Source organism: Nematostella vectensis, chromosome 12 (assembly GCF_932526225.1).
Source record: "Nematostella vectensis chromosome 12, jaNemVect1.1, whole genome shotgun sequence".
Classification (NCBI taxonomy): domain Eukaryota; kingdom Metazoa; phylum Cnidaria; class Anthozoa; order Actiniaria; family Edwardsiidae; genus Nematostella; species Nematostella vectensis.
This window is the reverse complement of record NC_064045.1, coordinates 7252649-7269193: the sequence shown is the minus strand read 5'-3', so window position 1 is coordinate 7269193 and position 16545 is coordinate 7252649. Positions and strand designations below refer to the sequence as shown.

Here is a 16545-nt window from a genome sequence, read left to right as displayed (position 1 = left end):
TATAATCTGCCGTCTCTGTAGCAGTGTGATCCATGATGTTATGAGGTTCATTTTCTAAGTTAGAATCTAGATGGGAAGTCTCGTCTCTCTTGTCTCGCTCGACAAAACACTCTTGCGGAAGGGATGTGTTCGACAATAGCTCAAGATTTAAACTTTGCGATGGTGCCTCCGTCTCTGTATCAGTACATTCACTTGTACCACTCTGCGAAGTCCCACCATTATCACCAAACCTTTTCATTCGTTTAAAGCGTCGTAACAAGGAAACTGCCCATGGCTTTCCAATGTCTAAATCGCCTCCATTTTCTACGAGCCGCGTTCGATCCTCCGCTTCGACGATAGCTTTGGCGACTGCCTTTACAACAGTACTATTAATAATGCCTCCAGAATCGCGAATAGTGTCTAGATAAGCCATAACTTTAATATCTAAGTCCATTAGTTTGAGCGGCCGTCCTCTTGGTTTACAAACAATAGCTTTCACAACATTTGCGCTCACATCCTTTGAGACACCAGAGTCTTCGCAAGCTTTGTGCTCACTTAGAAGTTTCTTGACTTTATCGCGGAAGTTTCTAACTGTAGATTCACTAAGCGTCGGGAATTCGTTTTTGTATAAACGAACCGCTTTAGCAGTACCATTTTCAAGAGCATAGTGACCTATTTCGGCTCTTTGTTCCGGTGTAAATCTGTGGTAGGGGCCTTTGCGCCTACTCGCTTCTACTGCGGCTTCGACGCGTTTGTTTATATTCTCCAGGTTCTCGTCTGTTATATTAGTTTTAGCTTCGGAAAGTGCGCCCAAGGCCTGCGCAACTACAGAAGCCATCCTTACGTAGCGTTGTCGAAAAGGATCAACAATATATGGTGTTTTTTATTGGGAGTACATTTGCAAATTTTGGAACGAAGTCTTGTTATTTCAACCAATCACATAGGGTTTAATGTTTACGTCATTTTAATTTTGCGGAGCAATAAAATGCTCGGGCGCGCTCGGAAATTATTTACGCGCGCAGAAAGCAAATCAATTCTGGATGATCAAAGTGTCGTGGAATCACAAGGTTCGTAGCCCCGATAAGTAGCGTATATTTTCTAGTTTGCGTAGAGCGCTAAAATGAAAACAGCTTGTGTGCGCCCAGCAAAAGGAACCGAGAATCGCGGGACTTCTTTGGGACTACAAGTAAAAGTTTTCGGGAGCCGAGAAAAGTCCCCGAGCAGTTAATGGGCTCTAAAAGTTTTCGGAAGTCTCGGAAAATTGGCGCCTGGTCGCTTACGAGAGCTCTAAAAGTAAAAAAAATAACTTCTTGAAATTGTCTTTTTGTGGGTTACCTGTGGGTTTCCCTTAAGGCATTATGGGAATGTTTGTCCGCCATTATTGTTCGATCGCGTGGTGAAAATCTTAGCTGGCTTTTTATCGACCTGAATTTATTTTGTTGTTGTGGTTTGGATTTCCAAACAAGTATAAACTACTAAATCTTGAAGTATTTTTGCGAACATTACTCGGAATTTATCGCTAGACCGCAAGCATTCGACAAGACGTTGAACTGTTTAAAATGTTTCGACCGTTGGTAGTTTCCATGTGAGCTGGGGAAAAGTGTCTTCCGGTATTTTGAAACATATGTTTTTTTATTTGAGTGTTCTAACTTAAATCGGCAGTGATCCATACAATTTGATGTAATCTTAAGCATCTAAACCAAGAAAACAAAGGTTTGCGTATTGAATTTGTGCCATGTCGAGCTGTGAAGTGATGAGTGGTCGGGTCGAGTCTTTTTCCAAGGACGCCGCTATATCAAGTAAACTGGCCGGCGATTTGGACTCCAAGCTTGTAACTTCATCCAAACAAGTGTTACTACAGAGGATAGAATTCAAACCAGCATCTAAACCGGACGAACAATACGAAAAACTAAAGCAAAAGTATAAACCTTTGAATTCTGGATCGAATTATGGACAAATTAAATCGAATTTGTTAACAAATGGAAAGGTTGATGCATCTGATAGTATTCCTTCACCCAAGTTTGTTCTGTACCCAATTGACAAGATCAACACTCAGTGGACCAGGGTCCGACGCATGGGGCCGGGCCTCAGTAACCTTGGCAACACTTGTTTTCTGAACTCTGTGGTACAGGTGTTAACATACACTGCACCCCTAGTCAATTATCTGGCTACACAAGAGCACACCAGGGAATGTAAGTATAGTGGTAGTGTTGTCAGGGGTGGGGAGGGGGGGGCTGCAAATTCTAACCTCTCATCTGGTGGTGTACATACAAGTTGGAAATGCCCCTCCACTTCAATAGTAAAGAGGTGTAGTATATTTTGCTGAACTAGCTGTAAATAGCTTACTGGAAATGCTATCCTACTTTAAAAGGTCCAGTATATTTCACTGAGCTTATATTACTACAAACGAAATACTTTGTAAATAAATTCTGACATTTCTTAAATTAAAAAATATTAAAATTGTAAGGTTGTGTTAGCTTACATTTTGTTTATATTTTGCCTAGTGGTTCCTTGCATAATACAAAACAAAATAATCTTAGTATTTTTGGTAGATGATTCGTTCTTGAGATATGATTGAGCAAAGTTGCAATAGATCATGAAAAAGGTAGCATATTTTGCCCAAATTGGGCAACTTTAGACAAGTTGAAAGTCTTACAATTTGCAATATTTCAAGAACACAGTATCTACAAAAAAATACTAAAGGTTATTTTATATTTTACAATAAACATCTATGCAAAAAATCAAGCGAATAAAAGCTAACAGAACCTTGCAATTTGGACTTTGCCATTTTTTGCTCCTGTCACTAAACCATGTTTGTTGAATAAAAAAAAGTAAAATGGCTTGTTAACAAGAAATTTATATTAAAAAATGGTAGTACTGATTTTACATTAGGCATACCACCTAGTGTAGCTTTACCAGAGCTTTTCTGTATTTTTTCCAGTCATACCAGTTTCCTCCAAACATGATCACTGCACATATTGTTTTGCTACAGTATATCAAAATCAGTTTGAATTGAATTTAAATCAAACTTTTGAAAGCAAACCATTTTGGAAAATAACGATAAAAGCATCTAAACTAATAATGATTCTATCAAATACCATAGCTGTAGGCAGTAAGTACTATATGCTGATATTACTGTATGTTTTATTGTGTAACAGGTCAAATGGTTGGGTTTTGCATGATGTGTGAGCTACAACGACACATTTTGAGAACCTTCAATCACCAGCAAAATGAATCAATAAAGCCTCTTTGCATCATACAACGGCTGAGGAGTAAGTTAATCTATTCTAATGTATACAAAGTGCGACCTGTACAATTTGGCACTATTGCATGAAAAACCACACTTTTCCACCTTTTCAAACTTTTTCAGCACTATCTTAGACAATACAATGATAATATTCGCAGTACTTCCTAAAACTTGCCAAAATAAAGAGAATTATTGGCATAAATCTATTGTATTTATTCCTATTTGTAGATATATCATGCATGCTTTATCTATTGTTCTGTTTTTACACTGTAGTTACTGTATAGCATGCATGTTTTATCTAATGTACTTATTCCTGTGTGTAGGTATAGCAAAGCACTTGCGATTTGGACATCAGGAGGATGCCCATGAGTTTCTGCGATATGTCATTGACGGAATGCAGAAGAGTTGTCTTGCAGGACAACCAGAGAAGTGAGTGTACAGTTGAACCTAAATTTTACGATAACTTTTATTTTACGATGACGTTCCTTTCTCCCAGCGGAAATACAGTGAAATGTATGAGAAATTACCTCGATCTAACGATATTGGATACAACGATATTCTTGATTTTATGATGCAAATCTGTTCCACCAAGCGTAATTCTGACCTCGATACAACAATATTGATGATTCTGTCTATCAACAAAGAGAGAAAAACGTAAGACACCACACACGTACAGTACAGTTAATCCATTTTCTTGACTTGACAGACCTTGTTAAATGCAGGTTTCAGTTAACAGAGAGTAACTGTACAGTCTTAAACAGAGTACAATTACATTATTATTATTTTGTAAAAGTTGATAATTAACCCAACCTCGTTACAACAATATTTTCACTGGATTTTCCTTTATATCATAAAATCGGGGAACTCTTTCTAACGATACCTCGAATTTAAGATACATTTTCTTTCTCCAGACTCCAGAGTTACATCGTTAAATCCAGGTTCCACTGTACCTGATAAAATTAATCACTATAGAATGTGTTGGTGTCTGTATAGTGGGACCCTACAGTACATGGTCCCAGTATGTAGAGACTAACCTTGAGCTCCCTCTCTGAAAATAATATTTGGTGTTTAGGTTACTCAGGACTGGCTTTTTTTTACAGTGAGGACACAGAAAGTGGGCCATGCTGAACAACTTTGACCAATCAGATTGGGCTTGAACACCATAAACATTTTGAAAAATAAGATCCAGTCAATCAGTTTAGGGTGTTCCCACGCTCAATCGACAGATAAAAATGGTCGACCTTACGTACAAGGTCAAAGAAACAATGTCCGGTGTTTCTCATTGGCTGAACTTTTTTGTTTCAAAATGTTTACAGTGTTCAAGCCGATTCTGATTGGTCAAAAGTGTGTCCTCACTGTAAGTCTCTTCTATTCTAGTTGTTTTGAATCCTGAGAATTAGAGGTAAAAGGGTTCCACTGTACTGGTTGTATAGCTCAGTACCTTATGTAGTCCTTACCAGTAGTCCCAGGTGTTTGTATGTTGGTTTCTGAATGGGTTTTGTGTTGCTGTTAAAGGAGTTGTAAAGTCAAAGGAAACCATCTCCCTGAACGCACAGTGAAATTAAACTCTTTGGATGGTTTGATGTTATTTGCTTTAGAAAAAAAGTTTTCATTGTTTCTTGCTCTTTTTCAGAATGGATAGATACTCTAAAGAGACAACTATTGTCCATGGAATATTTGGGGGATATTACCGCAGTCAAGGTAGGGTAACCATCATTGACTTATAAAATGAGAAGTGTAGAAGAACACTCTTAACATGTTTAAACATGGAAAATCAGTCTTTGTACTTTAAGCTTTCAAAGTGGCTCTCGCAATTCATGTGGGTTAGCTTATTTGTTACATTGTATGGCACAAATTGTCTGCGCTGATAAGTGTAACATGATACAGTACTTATCAGTACTAACAGGAACTGATCAGACTAGGTAAATACAATTGAATACTGTATATAGGCACACTTCTGGCTAATAGCTTGGCTTGTCCAGGTCAACTGTGTGATGGACACTAGGTAATATGTTTTTTTATTGGATGAATTTAATAAATATTATACATTTCCTTGTAGAATATCAAGTATCTAAGACTTTTATCTAATGTTTTTTTTTTTCTATTTAAGTTTCTGCAAACTTCAAACGTGCACTTGCAACTTGCACTTTTTTAATCTTTTAGTCACCAATTTTCTAAGGGTTTGACCCTTGAACAACGACCAACAAAGGAAGATACCCTATTAGTTTAAATAGACCAGGACTACTGTATGATTGTTCTGATAACAACATGGTTGTTAATAATCTGTGAATGTCCAGTATAAGCTGTGCAACATTTCTATGATGCTTCCTTTATCACTACAAAATTATATAATGTAGGTATTGTAAGTTGGCAGGAATAATAATATAACTAGAAAGACTGCAGACAAGCTCCAGGAAAAACTAGATGCTTAAAAAACTAGATGCTTAAAAGCCTGTATCTATCCAAACTTTTGACCAGAGACCAACCCAGAATTGTTCTGTGTGGCTTTCTCATCCCTCACAGTTCAGTGCCTCAAATGCCATAACACGTCCAACACATTTGACCCTCTGATGGAAATCATGGTTGACATCAAGCACAGTCCATCAGTGGTACGAGCAATTCAGCGAATGTGTAAGGCGGAGCTGCTTGACGGAGACAACCTATACCAGTGCCCAAGGTAAGGGAGTCTACACATGTAAAGAGCCGCATTTGCCCTATTTGAGCATGCATCCCCCTTTGAGTGCCACTCCCTGTTTGGATACTGTCAGCTTCCTCTCTTCAATGGAGATGCTTTCATCAGAGGACAGCTCTCATGTTGTAACAGATATACTATGTATATCTTCCCAAAACCCTGCCTTTTTCCCACTTCAACCCTTGTAAGCTAATGCTGACTGTTCCATCAGATATTTCTTTTGTTTTAGGCTGCCTTATAAGCAGACTGTCTGTTTATTATACATGTATCAGGGGAGGTAGGCAACAAAATTGGGTTCTGTCCACAAAATATTTTAGGGTTCAAGTCCAGAACATCTTGTCTCAACAGTCGTTACAATGGTGGTATGCATCTCCCCCTAAAAATTGGGTGTTCAATTACTTACAATACAGTACAGACTGAAAGTATCTTAACATTTTCCAATCTTGGTTGTGCGTGTGCGTGGGCAGCGGTTAACACACTTTTACTGCATGGAAAACTAGTAAAGTCCACTCAATGTGTGGCATGTATGCATGTGGAAAAGTTACATGTTGTTTACTGTAGGTGTAAAAAGAAAGTCCCAGCTCACAAGCAAGTTCTTATTCATCGCCCACCTAACATTCTGACAATTCAACTGAAAAGGTACAGTTCCCTATTTAGATTTGTCCCAAGATAATGGATCTACAATATATCTCAAGAAGGTTCCTACTTTAGCTTCCATCCATCAACGAAAACAACAGGGAGAGAAGCACACTAAAGAGGGTTTATTAGGTGAACATTTCTGCCATGTTAAAGCTGGGTTTGTTTGTAGAGAATAAATAGCACCCCCTTTATTTAAGTACATACTCAGGGGCGTAGCCAAGGGGTGGCCATTTTAGCAGCCAAAAATACAGTAAATGTATGAGACATTATCTAAAATACAGAAGAAAATGCCTTGAAAGTCCCTATTGGGCCCCCTCCTGTTAAAAATCCTGGCTATGCCGCTGATACTTAATATGTGTATGTAATAATGTATGGGTACAATACCTGTAAAATACAGTATGTCCACACTGAACAGCAAATTAGTTCCAAGTACAATTCCTATTATCTGTTGAATGTTAATGTTTACTGAAGAATGAATATTTTGTAATTCCAGGTTTGACTATCATCACATGTTTGGAGGCAAAGTTTCGAAGGAAATTACTTACACGGAACACCTTGATCTCCGACCCTTTATGACCAACCCAAAGGTACTGAAAAATGCAATGTTAAGATGTTTGAACAGGCATTTTTAAAACCCTGAATTTGCTTTACAATGACAAAAGAAACTAATTTATTTATAGCTCATAATTTTTAGAACAATTTTTCCACACATTTTGCAGTCTTGTAGCCAGGGCTTGCAGTGGTGGGTGCTCAGTCAAAGGTATTATGCCAAACAAGAGTTGTGCATGTCATTTTTTTGGTGCCGCCACCTTGTGCATGTGATTGGTTGGTGCCACCATTGCCGTTTGCCTTTATCCTGATCTGTACAGTCTCAGACTTGTTCCCATACGAAATCCTCGATATCTCTAGCAAATCAGCATTGGAAACAATCTATAACTGTCAATATCTGAACCTCCCTTGTTTGTGCCAGCAGTGCATAATGCTTTCGCAGTCATTGTAGACATTGACGCTTCTGTGAAGGATATATGATCTCACAGTGTTAACTTCTGTGATTTCTTTGTGTTCAGGGACCCCCTCTGAAGTACAAGCTGTATGGTGTGCTGGTACATTCTGGGTATTCCTGCAACTCAGGCCACTATTACTGCTATGTGCGTGGCTCTAACGACTGTTGGTACAACATGAATGATTCAATGGTAAGTGAGACTTAAACACTTCCTCTCAGTACCTGGAAATGTTTTGTAAGTCTCATTGAAAAAGGTATGCACCTCATCCTCACAGTATCATTTTTTTGAATTGGAAAATCATTTTGAAAAGTAAGGAACCGACAACCATTGAAATCATCATCGCTTCTTAAAGCTGCAATGTCACAGTTTGCTTCAAATCGATGATGTAGCGATCTCTTATGATTTTTAGCTAAAATGTGAAAACTATTTCATAATTGTAAAAACAGTGTGTCTACTGGAAGTCTTTTTGAGGATGTGATTGATAATTTAGAGCAGATGGCCTGTTAATTAGCGCAGATTCTAATAGATTTTTTAGTCCCTTGTTTGTTGAGGTTTCTGTCAGCCCTCTGGAAGTAAACTGGCGACAATGCGGCTTTAAGTGTCAATTCACAGGTTTCCTTTATGTTGCTTATGTATAACGTCTCACTCATAGTTTCTCTAATTGTGAATATTGTAAGTTACTGTATTTCCCCTGTTCCAGGTTCGTCAAGTTGGACTCAATACAGTCCTTGCTCAGCAAGCCTACCTGTTGTTTTACTCAAGAGTCAAAGCACGCCAAACACCAGAGGCGAGTATTTGCTACAGTATGGTTGGGCATAGACGTATGCACATATCACAAATAACATTGTAATCTATGTGTCGAAATCTGCACTGCATTATGATGAACTTTTAGTGGTAACATCTACAGTCCTTAGAAGCTCTCAAATACTTTCCAACTTGTCTGATGATCAAATATTGCTTCTTAATGCTTGCTTCTTATTCTCTAGCCTGCTAGCCGCCTGCTAGCCGCCTGCTAGTCTCATTGTGGGTTATTCCGCCTTCGCGCGTGCACAGGGTTCCCAATATTCGAAAATAAAACATTTCCGAATACCCCACAATGACAGCCGGCGCTAGCAGGCTACTTATTCTCAGGTTGCCATGAACTTGTTTCATTTCGTTTTTAATTTGTGCCAACAGTAGAACATTTTAATAACCATAGACCTTTTGCCACTCCCTAGATAAGGAAAGTCAATCAAATGCCGACAAAATCCATGAGTTCTGCCACCACTCCGCTATCCCCAAAAGTCATTTCAGAAAATGGTAAGTTAACACCATTTGCAATTCTAAACAGCCACCTCAGATGAAGTCTTTGACTGTGAATGCTCTTCTGCCAATTTAATGTGATGCCTCGCAGACAGCTAATTTTAAAGTCTTACAAACAAAATTTCAATCAGTTAAGCGCCTAGAGTTTTTATCAGCTACTGTATTTTGTTAACATTTTGGATTACAAAAACCATTCTCTATCCTGTACAGAAAGGATAATGATAGTTAACATATTTAAGATTGGCAGCTTTTTGTGTTTGACGGATGAGTATTTTTTTTTTTAATGATAGCATATTTTTTAAAGATAGAATAAACAAAAAACAATGTTTTCGAACTTCAGATATGGGAACACCCGTATCGAGGCATCCCAAGCAGCAATCAGTTATCCAAACATCTACAACCACCAAGCCGACACCCACCACAGCAAATGGACAGCCCACCCCGACACCTCTTACCCCTGCCACACAAAGACCAAAGCTCTCATTTTCTCTAAAAGCCAAGGGTCCAGGAGCTTTGGAAACTCTTGTTAAGGAAAGGGAACCCATGGTGACTACAGAAACTCCCAAACCAGCAGAGGGAAAAGAGAAAACGAACTCGCCGCCAACCTCGCCGCCGACATTGAAAGAAAAAGAAGAGCATATATGTAGTGAGAACGCAAACCAAGAGGAGAGAAATGAAATAAAGGTCAAGTCGACTGGTAAAGTAGAAAAAGTTGTGTCTCCTTTGAAAGAAGTAAGCCGTGTCTCGCCACAGAGGATCAAGTCACCTCCCAGGGTGGAACCCGTCCCAGTGAGTGTACCTATGAGGAAGGATAGGGAGGGTTCCCCACTGAAGAGGCCACGCCCTACTCCTTTATTTATCCCAAGGTCGGTGCAGGCAAAAAGGGCAAGCAAGAGCGCAACAGTGACTGATGCGACCATAGCTCAACTTGAAGGTGAGTTGCCGCTGTAATTTATGTGAACAAATCTCACTTGAAGGTTGGAAGTAACTTAAGGTTTTGGTAAAGATAAATTTGACACCACTGTTTGTTTTTGTGGATTTTGCAAAACCTGTATCAATAGTTCTTAAACTTTATTTTTGGAAAAAAAACTTTTTCCATAAATCGCATTCTAAGACGGCTAAAATGGGCCTTTGCTGTTTCCCTTGACCTGTTGACCGTGAATTCACGCCAAATCTTTGACTTTTCTAGCGTATTATTTTAAGGCGAGAACTCGAGCTTGTCGGGCGTAACCTCGCGACAGGTTTTAAGATATCGCCTTCAAATTTTCGGTATCAGGTAGATAATTATGCCATGCCATAAAGTGTGTGAGGAATTTCGATTTCCGACTGAAAATCGCATTTATAGCACTTTTCGTGTCCAAATTTCGCCAGAAATGAGAGTTCCATCCTTGATTCGTGATATTTGTTGACAGTGTCAAATAACAAAAAGTCCTCACATACTATGGTAGATCATCTATCTTTCATTGAGATGCATTTACGTGCGCTCTAGAGTAAACTCCGTACTTTTGAGTTTGCGGCCTCAAAACTTAAATACGGAATTAGCTATTGCAAAATTAAAACTTGCAGGAGATACAGTACCGCTCTCGAACATGTGGACATGTTCGCGAAATTGTTCACGAAATTCGCGAACAACGTTCGCGAACAGCTGATGTTTGCGAACACAGTGTTCGCAAACAGACCGGGACAAACCGTTTGACAAACGGGAACTCGTACCGTGTAACCGAAGACTTACAGTACTGATAGTCACTTAAAATGCATACAGGAGTTCTGCAAGCGATTTAAATAAATTGTTCGTGTAAAAGTCAGCTGAGAAAATCATCGAAGAATATCAAGCGATCGGCATTCCTTCCCCAAACTAATTCTCCCGTGTCTAATACAAGTTTTTGTCAAATAAATGGCTTCCCAGTGTTCAAAAGTCTTCGCTAGCAGTTTTCACACATTCGAAAATCTTCGAAGAATATCAAGCAATCGGCATTCCTTTCTCAAACTAATTCTCATGTGTTTATTACATGTCTTTGTCAAATAAATGGCTTCCCGCTGTTATTAAGTCTTTGCTAGCAGTTTTCACACATTTCGAAAATCTTCGAATAATATCATTTTTTCTCAAGATTTAACCTATATTCTGTTCTCAGTAATTCTGCAATCGGTTTTGATAAAATCAAAATAAACCACTGGGGACTTAATAAATCGTCTGACATTCATTGAAGGTACTTAACAATACACATGTAAAGCACTTGATTAGATGCCTTTCCCTGTTGTGCCTTCCACACCAGTATAACTGGTCAAAGTTACTGCACAACTGAAAGTACGGTTGGGGGTGCTTAACTTGAAATACTGGCTCTCGAGATTTATATCGAATGCCGAAAAGAGTTTCTTCGTAGACAATTCTTCATAGATTTGCATCAACCATTGTACCGTCAACTCTGTCGTTAGTGGATACTTGACCGATTTGTTTGCTGTACTGCTATGCGCTTATGATTCTTTGCCGAGTACCATACTTAAATCTTGTGGGTATTGAATTTTTCAGAGGACATGATAAACAAAGAGATTTTAACATCGCCAATGAAATCCACTACACCGTGGAAAATAACCCCCAAGACCCCCTGCGAGACAACATTTGGCCCGATGTCCCCTCCCCCCACGGGCACATTTGTCCCTCAGCAGTCACCACAGTCGGATGTTAGCGGCGCTTCAAGCATTGTGGGTAAAACTGGTGAGTGGGCTGTTATGGATAAGTTGACTCCTACACTTGGTCCCAAGCTCCCGGAACGGCAGCACGCGGGCTGGCTTGTCAGTCCGAAGGCTGGGAACGGCAGGAAAGGGATGTGGCTGGACACAACCGGAAACGAGAAACAAAATGAGGAGGTGAACTGGGTCGAGGCAAAGTTTTCCAGTGATGACGAGGATAGACAGATGGAAAAGAAAAAGCGGAAGAAGGAAAAGAAAAGGAAACGGAAGCATGAGCAGCTAAGCTATTCTGACTCAGAAGAGGAGAAACGTCTGACAGACGATGATATGCTCAGCTCCAACAAGGAGAACAAGAAACGAAAGAAAAAGAAGAAAGAGAAGGAAAAGAGCAAGCAATCAGAAGATAAAATGAGGCTTCTAAGTGATTCACCAGGCGATTCAGATAGTAGTAGCTCTAGGGACCGGAAGCGGAAGCACCGGCACAACGACGATGTCACAGACAAGAAACCGCGCCTTGTGGACTACAGTAGTGCAGACTCCAGTGACCATGACAACGCTGCTGACAATAAAGGCACTGAGCCAAGGACAAGCCAAAGCAGCGCAACAAAGAACAGAGGTATGCTTAAACACAATGATCAAGATTGTGCTTAGCCAGACTTACAGGTTTCTCTGGATTTTTCCATATCATAGAAATGTAACAAAATGACTACTATAAAATATTATGTTCATAGCTTGTCCTATGTGTATGGGACTTCAGATTTCTTCATCTTTTGCACCCCCTAGCACCACCTGTTGTCATCCACGAGGGTGAGAGCAAAGTAAACAAGCCTCGCGGGGGACGATGGGATGGAACACGTGACTCGTCCGTGGTCGCTGAGCTGTTGAAGAGTGGTGGGGGTGTGACAGGATATGGGAACTCAGGTAACCGAGCTGTTCAAAAGTAGCCGGTGTGTGGGGGGAAGGGGGGGAATGGGAGTGTGTAAAGGTGGGTTGTGGTGTGGGGAGATACGAAATTTTTAAGTTTGAATAGTGAAAAGTCTGCCAAGGAAAAGAGTTTTGTAAGGTTAGGGTGGTGGTGGTGGTGGGGGGGGGGGGTGATATGAGATGTGTAAGTTTGGGGGGAGGGTGGTGGTAAACGATTGTTTGGACTGTAATGAGTTTGTCAAGGAAAATAGGTTTTTGGGTGTGGTGGTGGGAGATATGAGATTTGTCCAAACGACTGTTTGGACCGAGATAATGATCTGTCAAGGAAATAAGGTTCGTAAGGGTGGGGTGGGGGTAAGGGATTTGAGATGTGTATGGTCGGGGTGAGGGGTTGAGGGCATATGCCTGTTTGACTTTTGATACGTTACGCCCAACAGTGACTTCATGGGATGGAGAGAGAAGCGCTGTTGATAGTTCTGCTCATGCGGAGGACAAGAGGAGAAGAACACGACGAGATTCCTGGGATGAGGAGCTCGACAAGGGAAAGGTAGAGGATGGAATAACATGACTATGTTATTGTCATCATCATCATCATCATTATTATCATCATCATCATCAAAGAAATCATCATCACTGTCATAATCATCATCATTGTTGCCAGAACTATCATCAACTTCACCATCACGTCATTTTTAGCATTATGCACGTTGATAATGTCATTAACCCGATCTTCAGGTGAAGAAAATCAAGGACAAGAGTCAACACGAACGAAGGTTGTCAGAAAAGAACAACCCTTTCCAGAGAGAACATGAAAAGAGAAGTAAAAAGGTAAAACTATACTGAAATTCTACAATACAGGCACCATCTAACTTGACAACAGCAACAAAAGCGACTTCTTAACAACAAAGCCGTAGCAGCACCATGAAAACCCAATAGCGGTAGTATCATCTCATCCAGTTCATAATCTCGCAAGTTCTCCTGTTAGCACTCACACACTCTTATATTTTGTCACGTGCTCCTGTTAATAATCACGTCTTGCGTCACGTGCTCCTGTTAACACTTACGTCTTGCGTCACGTGTTCCTGTTAACACTCATGTCTTGTGTTATGTGCGTTGCGTTACAGAGTGGCCTAGAGCGCGTGACCAGTCACTTCTCAAGACGGCATTCCACCCACTCCACTCACTCGCGGTCCCATTCCAGTCGAGGCTATCGCCGCTTTTAACACAAATCTACCGATGAGCACCAGCTGAAAATCTCGCCCACCATTAGACGGTAGTCTGGACATAATATGCAGTGGCCCAATCCTCAGTCACCAAGGGGAATTAAAGCGAGAGCAAAAACTGGGAGTTGAAGGGGGGACAGAAGATGGGATTACAAGAAGAGATAGACAAAGAAACATTTCATTCTTTCCCATTCTATTACCGCTTTTAAATAGAGTTCTGTTATATCGCCCCTTCTCCTATTTTTCTTGCACCTCGTCCTCGTTGCTTTTATATTGTAAATACGTTGAATCGACATAGTCATACGCATAAAACTATTTCAAAGCATTCCTTCTGGGGTGCCCTGAATATAAGGCGTCGGAAATGCCGCGTAGGCACGGGAAGAAAAACAAAAGAAAGCGGCTAGGGCCTATATCTTTTGTTTATAATTTTCCATCCTGACGCCAGGAGATATCCTACGCAGTCGCTGCGACCTTTCTCTTAAGGCCGATTTAGACAGCACGAGTTAGCCATATGCGACCTGCCTACGACATGTCATAGCCCTGAATCACACACTACGACTTTCGTACTCGAGCATCGTAGTGGAGTCGTAGGCTGATGTACACTCTGCGACTCGAGTTGTAGAGGTGTTGCGGGCAAGTCTCATACAACTAAATCCTGCTGCTTAAATGAGCCTTTACAAAAGAGGTCGAGGTGCAGCATTAACTCGATTCCATCATTGAAAAATAGGTTTTGCGAGTACAAATTCAGCCTCGTTTCCTTGTATTTCGCAAAGAACTTTAATTGAATTGGTCCAAGTGGACGATTTTAATCATTACGTTCATTGAGGGCAGGTTATTTGTGCAACCTTTTTAATTTCGTTTTTTTTTTTCCATCCTTTGGTACCCAGAGCGTCGCGGTCAACGTAACGAGGAGTGAGATCGAGTCGGGGGGGAGGGGGGAGAGAAAGGAAGGAGTTCTCTTCTCTCACGCCCGTACCCCTTCTCTTTCCGCCGGCCTTGCTCCTCCTTGTTCTCGCGCCTGTGACCTCGACGCCCTGGGTTTCCGAGGATGGGTATATTCTCAATTGTAAATATTTATATATGCCTTCAAGCTACCATACCATATACTTGAAATATGCCATTCTTGCACAGCATGCAGAGTTTATTGAAAGATATCCATTATGTACTAGTTATCTAAACTTTATATCCTTGTACCTTGTATTATAACAACTCATTTCCTATAAAACTGTCTTGTCAACAACGCGTTTTTACCCCTTCCCAGGTAGAACGAACCATTTGACATTTTGATATTAAACGGGGGAGTAGCTGTTTTTATTTTTGGCTCGATATTTTTCTGCTCTTTTCTGTTTTGCTGCATCCAAAGGATGTGGCAATTTATTTCTATCTTTGCTTACGCATTTTCAAGGACCTAAGCGTTGCTCGATTTTTATTTTATTTTTTTTTTGGGGGGGGGGAATCAGCCAAGTGAAATATCATATGGTTCGCCCCTTGGAATTATGGCCGTAGCCAGAAAAAAAAACTGTAATAAATCTATGGCAAAATAACTTAGAAACAGAGCGTACAAAGGCGTGGTCATTAGCTGTGGTCGAGGCAAATTTGCCAAGCCTTGGAGATCTAAAAACGAACACATTTTCAGTATTGAATGTTAGCCAGAGAGCATGCTCTCTTGCTGTTAGTGCGGATATCGAGCACATCTATTCTTAAAGTCCTGCTGTTATTGGATTAGGTCATCCCTTCGTGTGAGATCCCCTAAGGGTACAACAACAGAATCGGAAGAATCATTGAGCACCCCCTAAGGTACAGCATTTTGTCGATTTTTAAACCCTGAAAGATAGGATGATATCCCCGTCTACTTTTTTAAAGAGCCCAAAACACCTGGTAGCTACATAGTAAACTTGTAAATGGTTATGGTGGCAGGCTACAAGGACGGGTATTCTCTTCGAATGAGGTTGTCATCTGAATGCAACTGGCAAACGTGAGAAATGTTACAACACCGTAGCACAACAATGTTCGCGCGAGGCTGTTTGGAAAATGTTGGGCCCGTACGTGCTAGAGTCAGGCTAGCTTTACCAGTAATGTTGGGTTTGTACGAGGCTTGAGTGAGGCTAGCTTTGCCAGTAATGTTGGGTTTGTACGAGGCTTGAGTGAGGCTAGCTTTGCCAGTAATGTTGGGTTTGTACGAGGCTTGAGTGAGGCTAGCTTTGCCAGTAATGTTGGGTTTATACGATTCTAGGGTGAGGCTAGCTTTGGCAGTAATGTTGGGTTTGTACGATTGCTAGAGTGAGGCTAGCTTTGTCAGTAATGTTGGGTTTGTACGATGCTAGAGTGAGGCTAGCTTTGTCAGTAATGTTGGGTGTGTACGACACTAGAGAGGCTATCTTTGCCAGTAATGTTGGGTTTGTACGAGGCTTGAGTGAGGCTAGCTTTGCCAGTAATGTTGGGTTTGTACGATGCTAGAGTGAGGCTAGCTTTGCCAGTAATGTTGGGTTTGTACGATGCTAGAGTAAGGCTAGCTTTGGCAGTAATAACGAGGGTGTGTACGATGCTAGAGTGAGGCTATCTTTGCCAGTAATGTTGGGTTTGTACGAGGCTAGAGTGAGGCTAGCTTTGGCAGTAATGTTGGGTTTGTACGATGCTAGAGTGAGGCTAGCTTTGGCAGTAATGTTGGGTTTGTACGATGCTAGAGTAAGGCTAGCTTTGGCAGTAATGTTGGGTTTGTACGATGCTAGAGTAAGGCTATCTTTGCCAGTAATGTTGGGTTTGTACGAGGCTTGAGTGAGGCTAGCTTTGCCAGTAATGTTGGGTTTGTACGATTCTAGAGTGAGGCTAGCTTTGTCAGTAATGTTG

General features: G+C 40.7%; 1 protein-coding gene across 1 annotated transcript; it reads left to right on the top strand.

Annotated features, from left to right (window-relative positions):
• Positions 1–890: 890 nt before the first annotated feature.
• LOC5503887 (ubiquitin carboxyl-terminal hydrolase 36) lies at positions 891–14935 on the top strand. Its single transcript, XM_001624786.3, has 16 exons — positions 891–2171; positions 3138–3251; positions 3550–3655; positions 4860–4927; positions 5750–5903; positions 6480–6557; positions 7051–7144; positions 7625–7750; positions 8262–8348; positions 8779–8860; positions 9204–9797; positions 11391–12167; positions 12335–12472; positions 12913–13022; positions 13211–13303; positions 13600–14935. The coding sequence occupies exons 1-16, from the start codon at positions 1715–1717 to the stop codon at positions 13696–13698; spliced, it is 3177 nt and encodes a 1058-aa protein (XP_001624836.3). The 5' UTR covers positions 891–1714; the 3' UTR covers positions 13699–14935.
• Positions 14936–16545: the final 1610 nt, after the last annotated feature.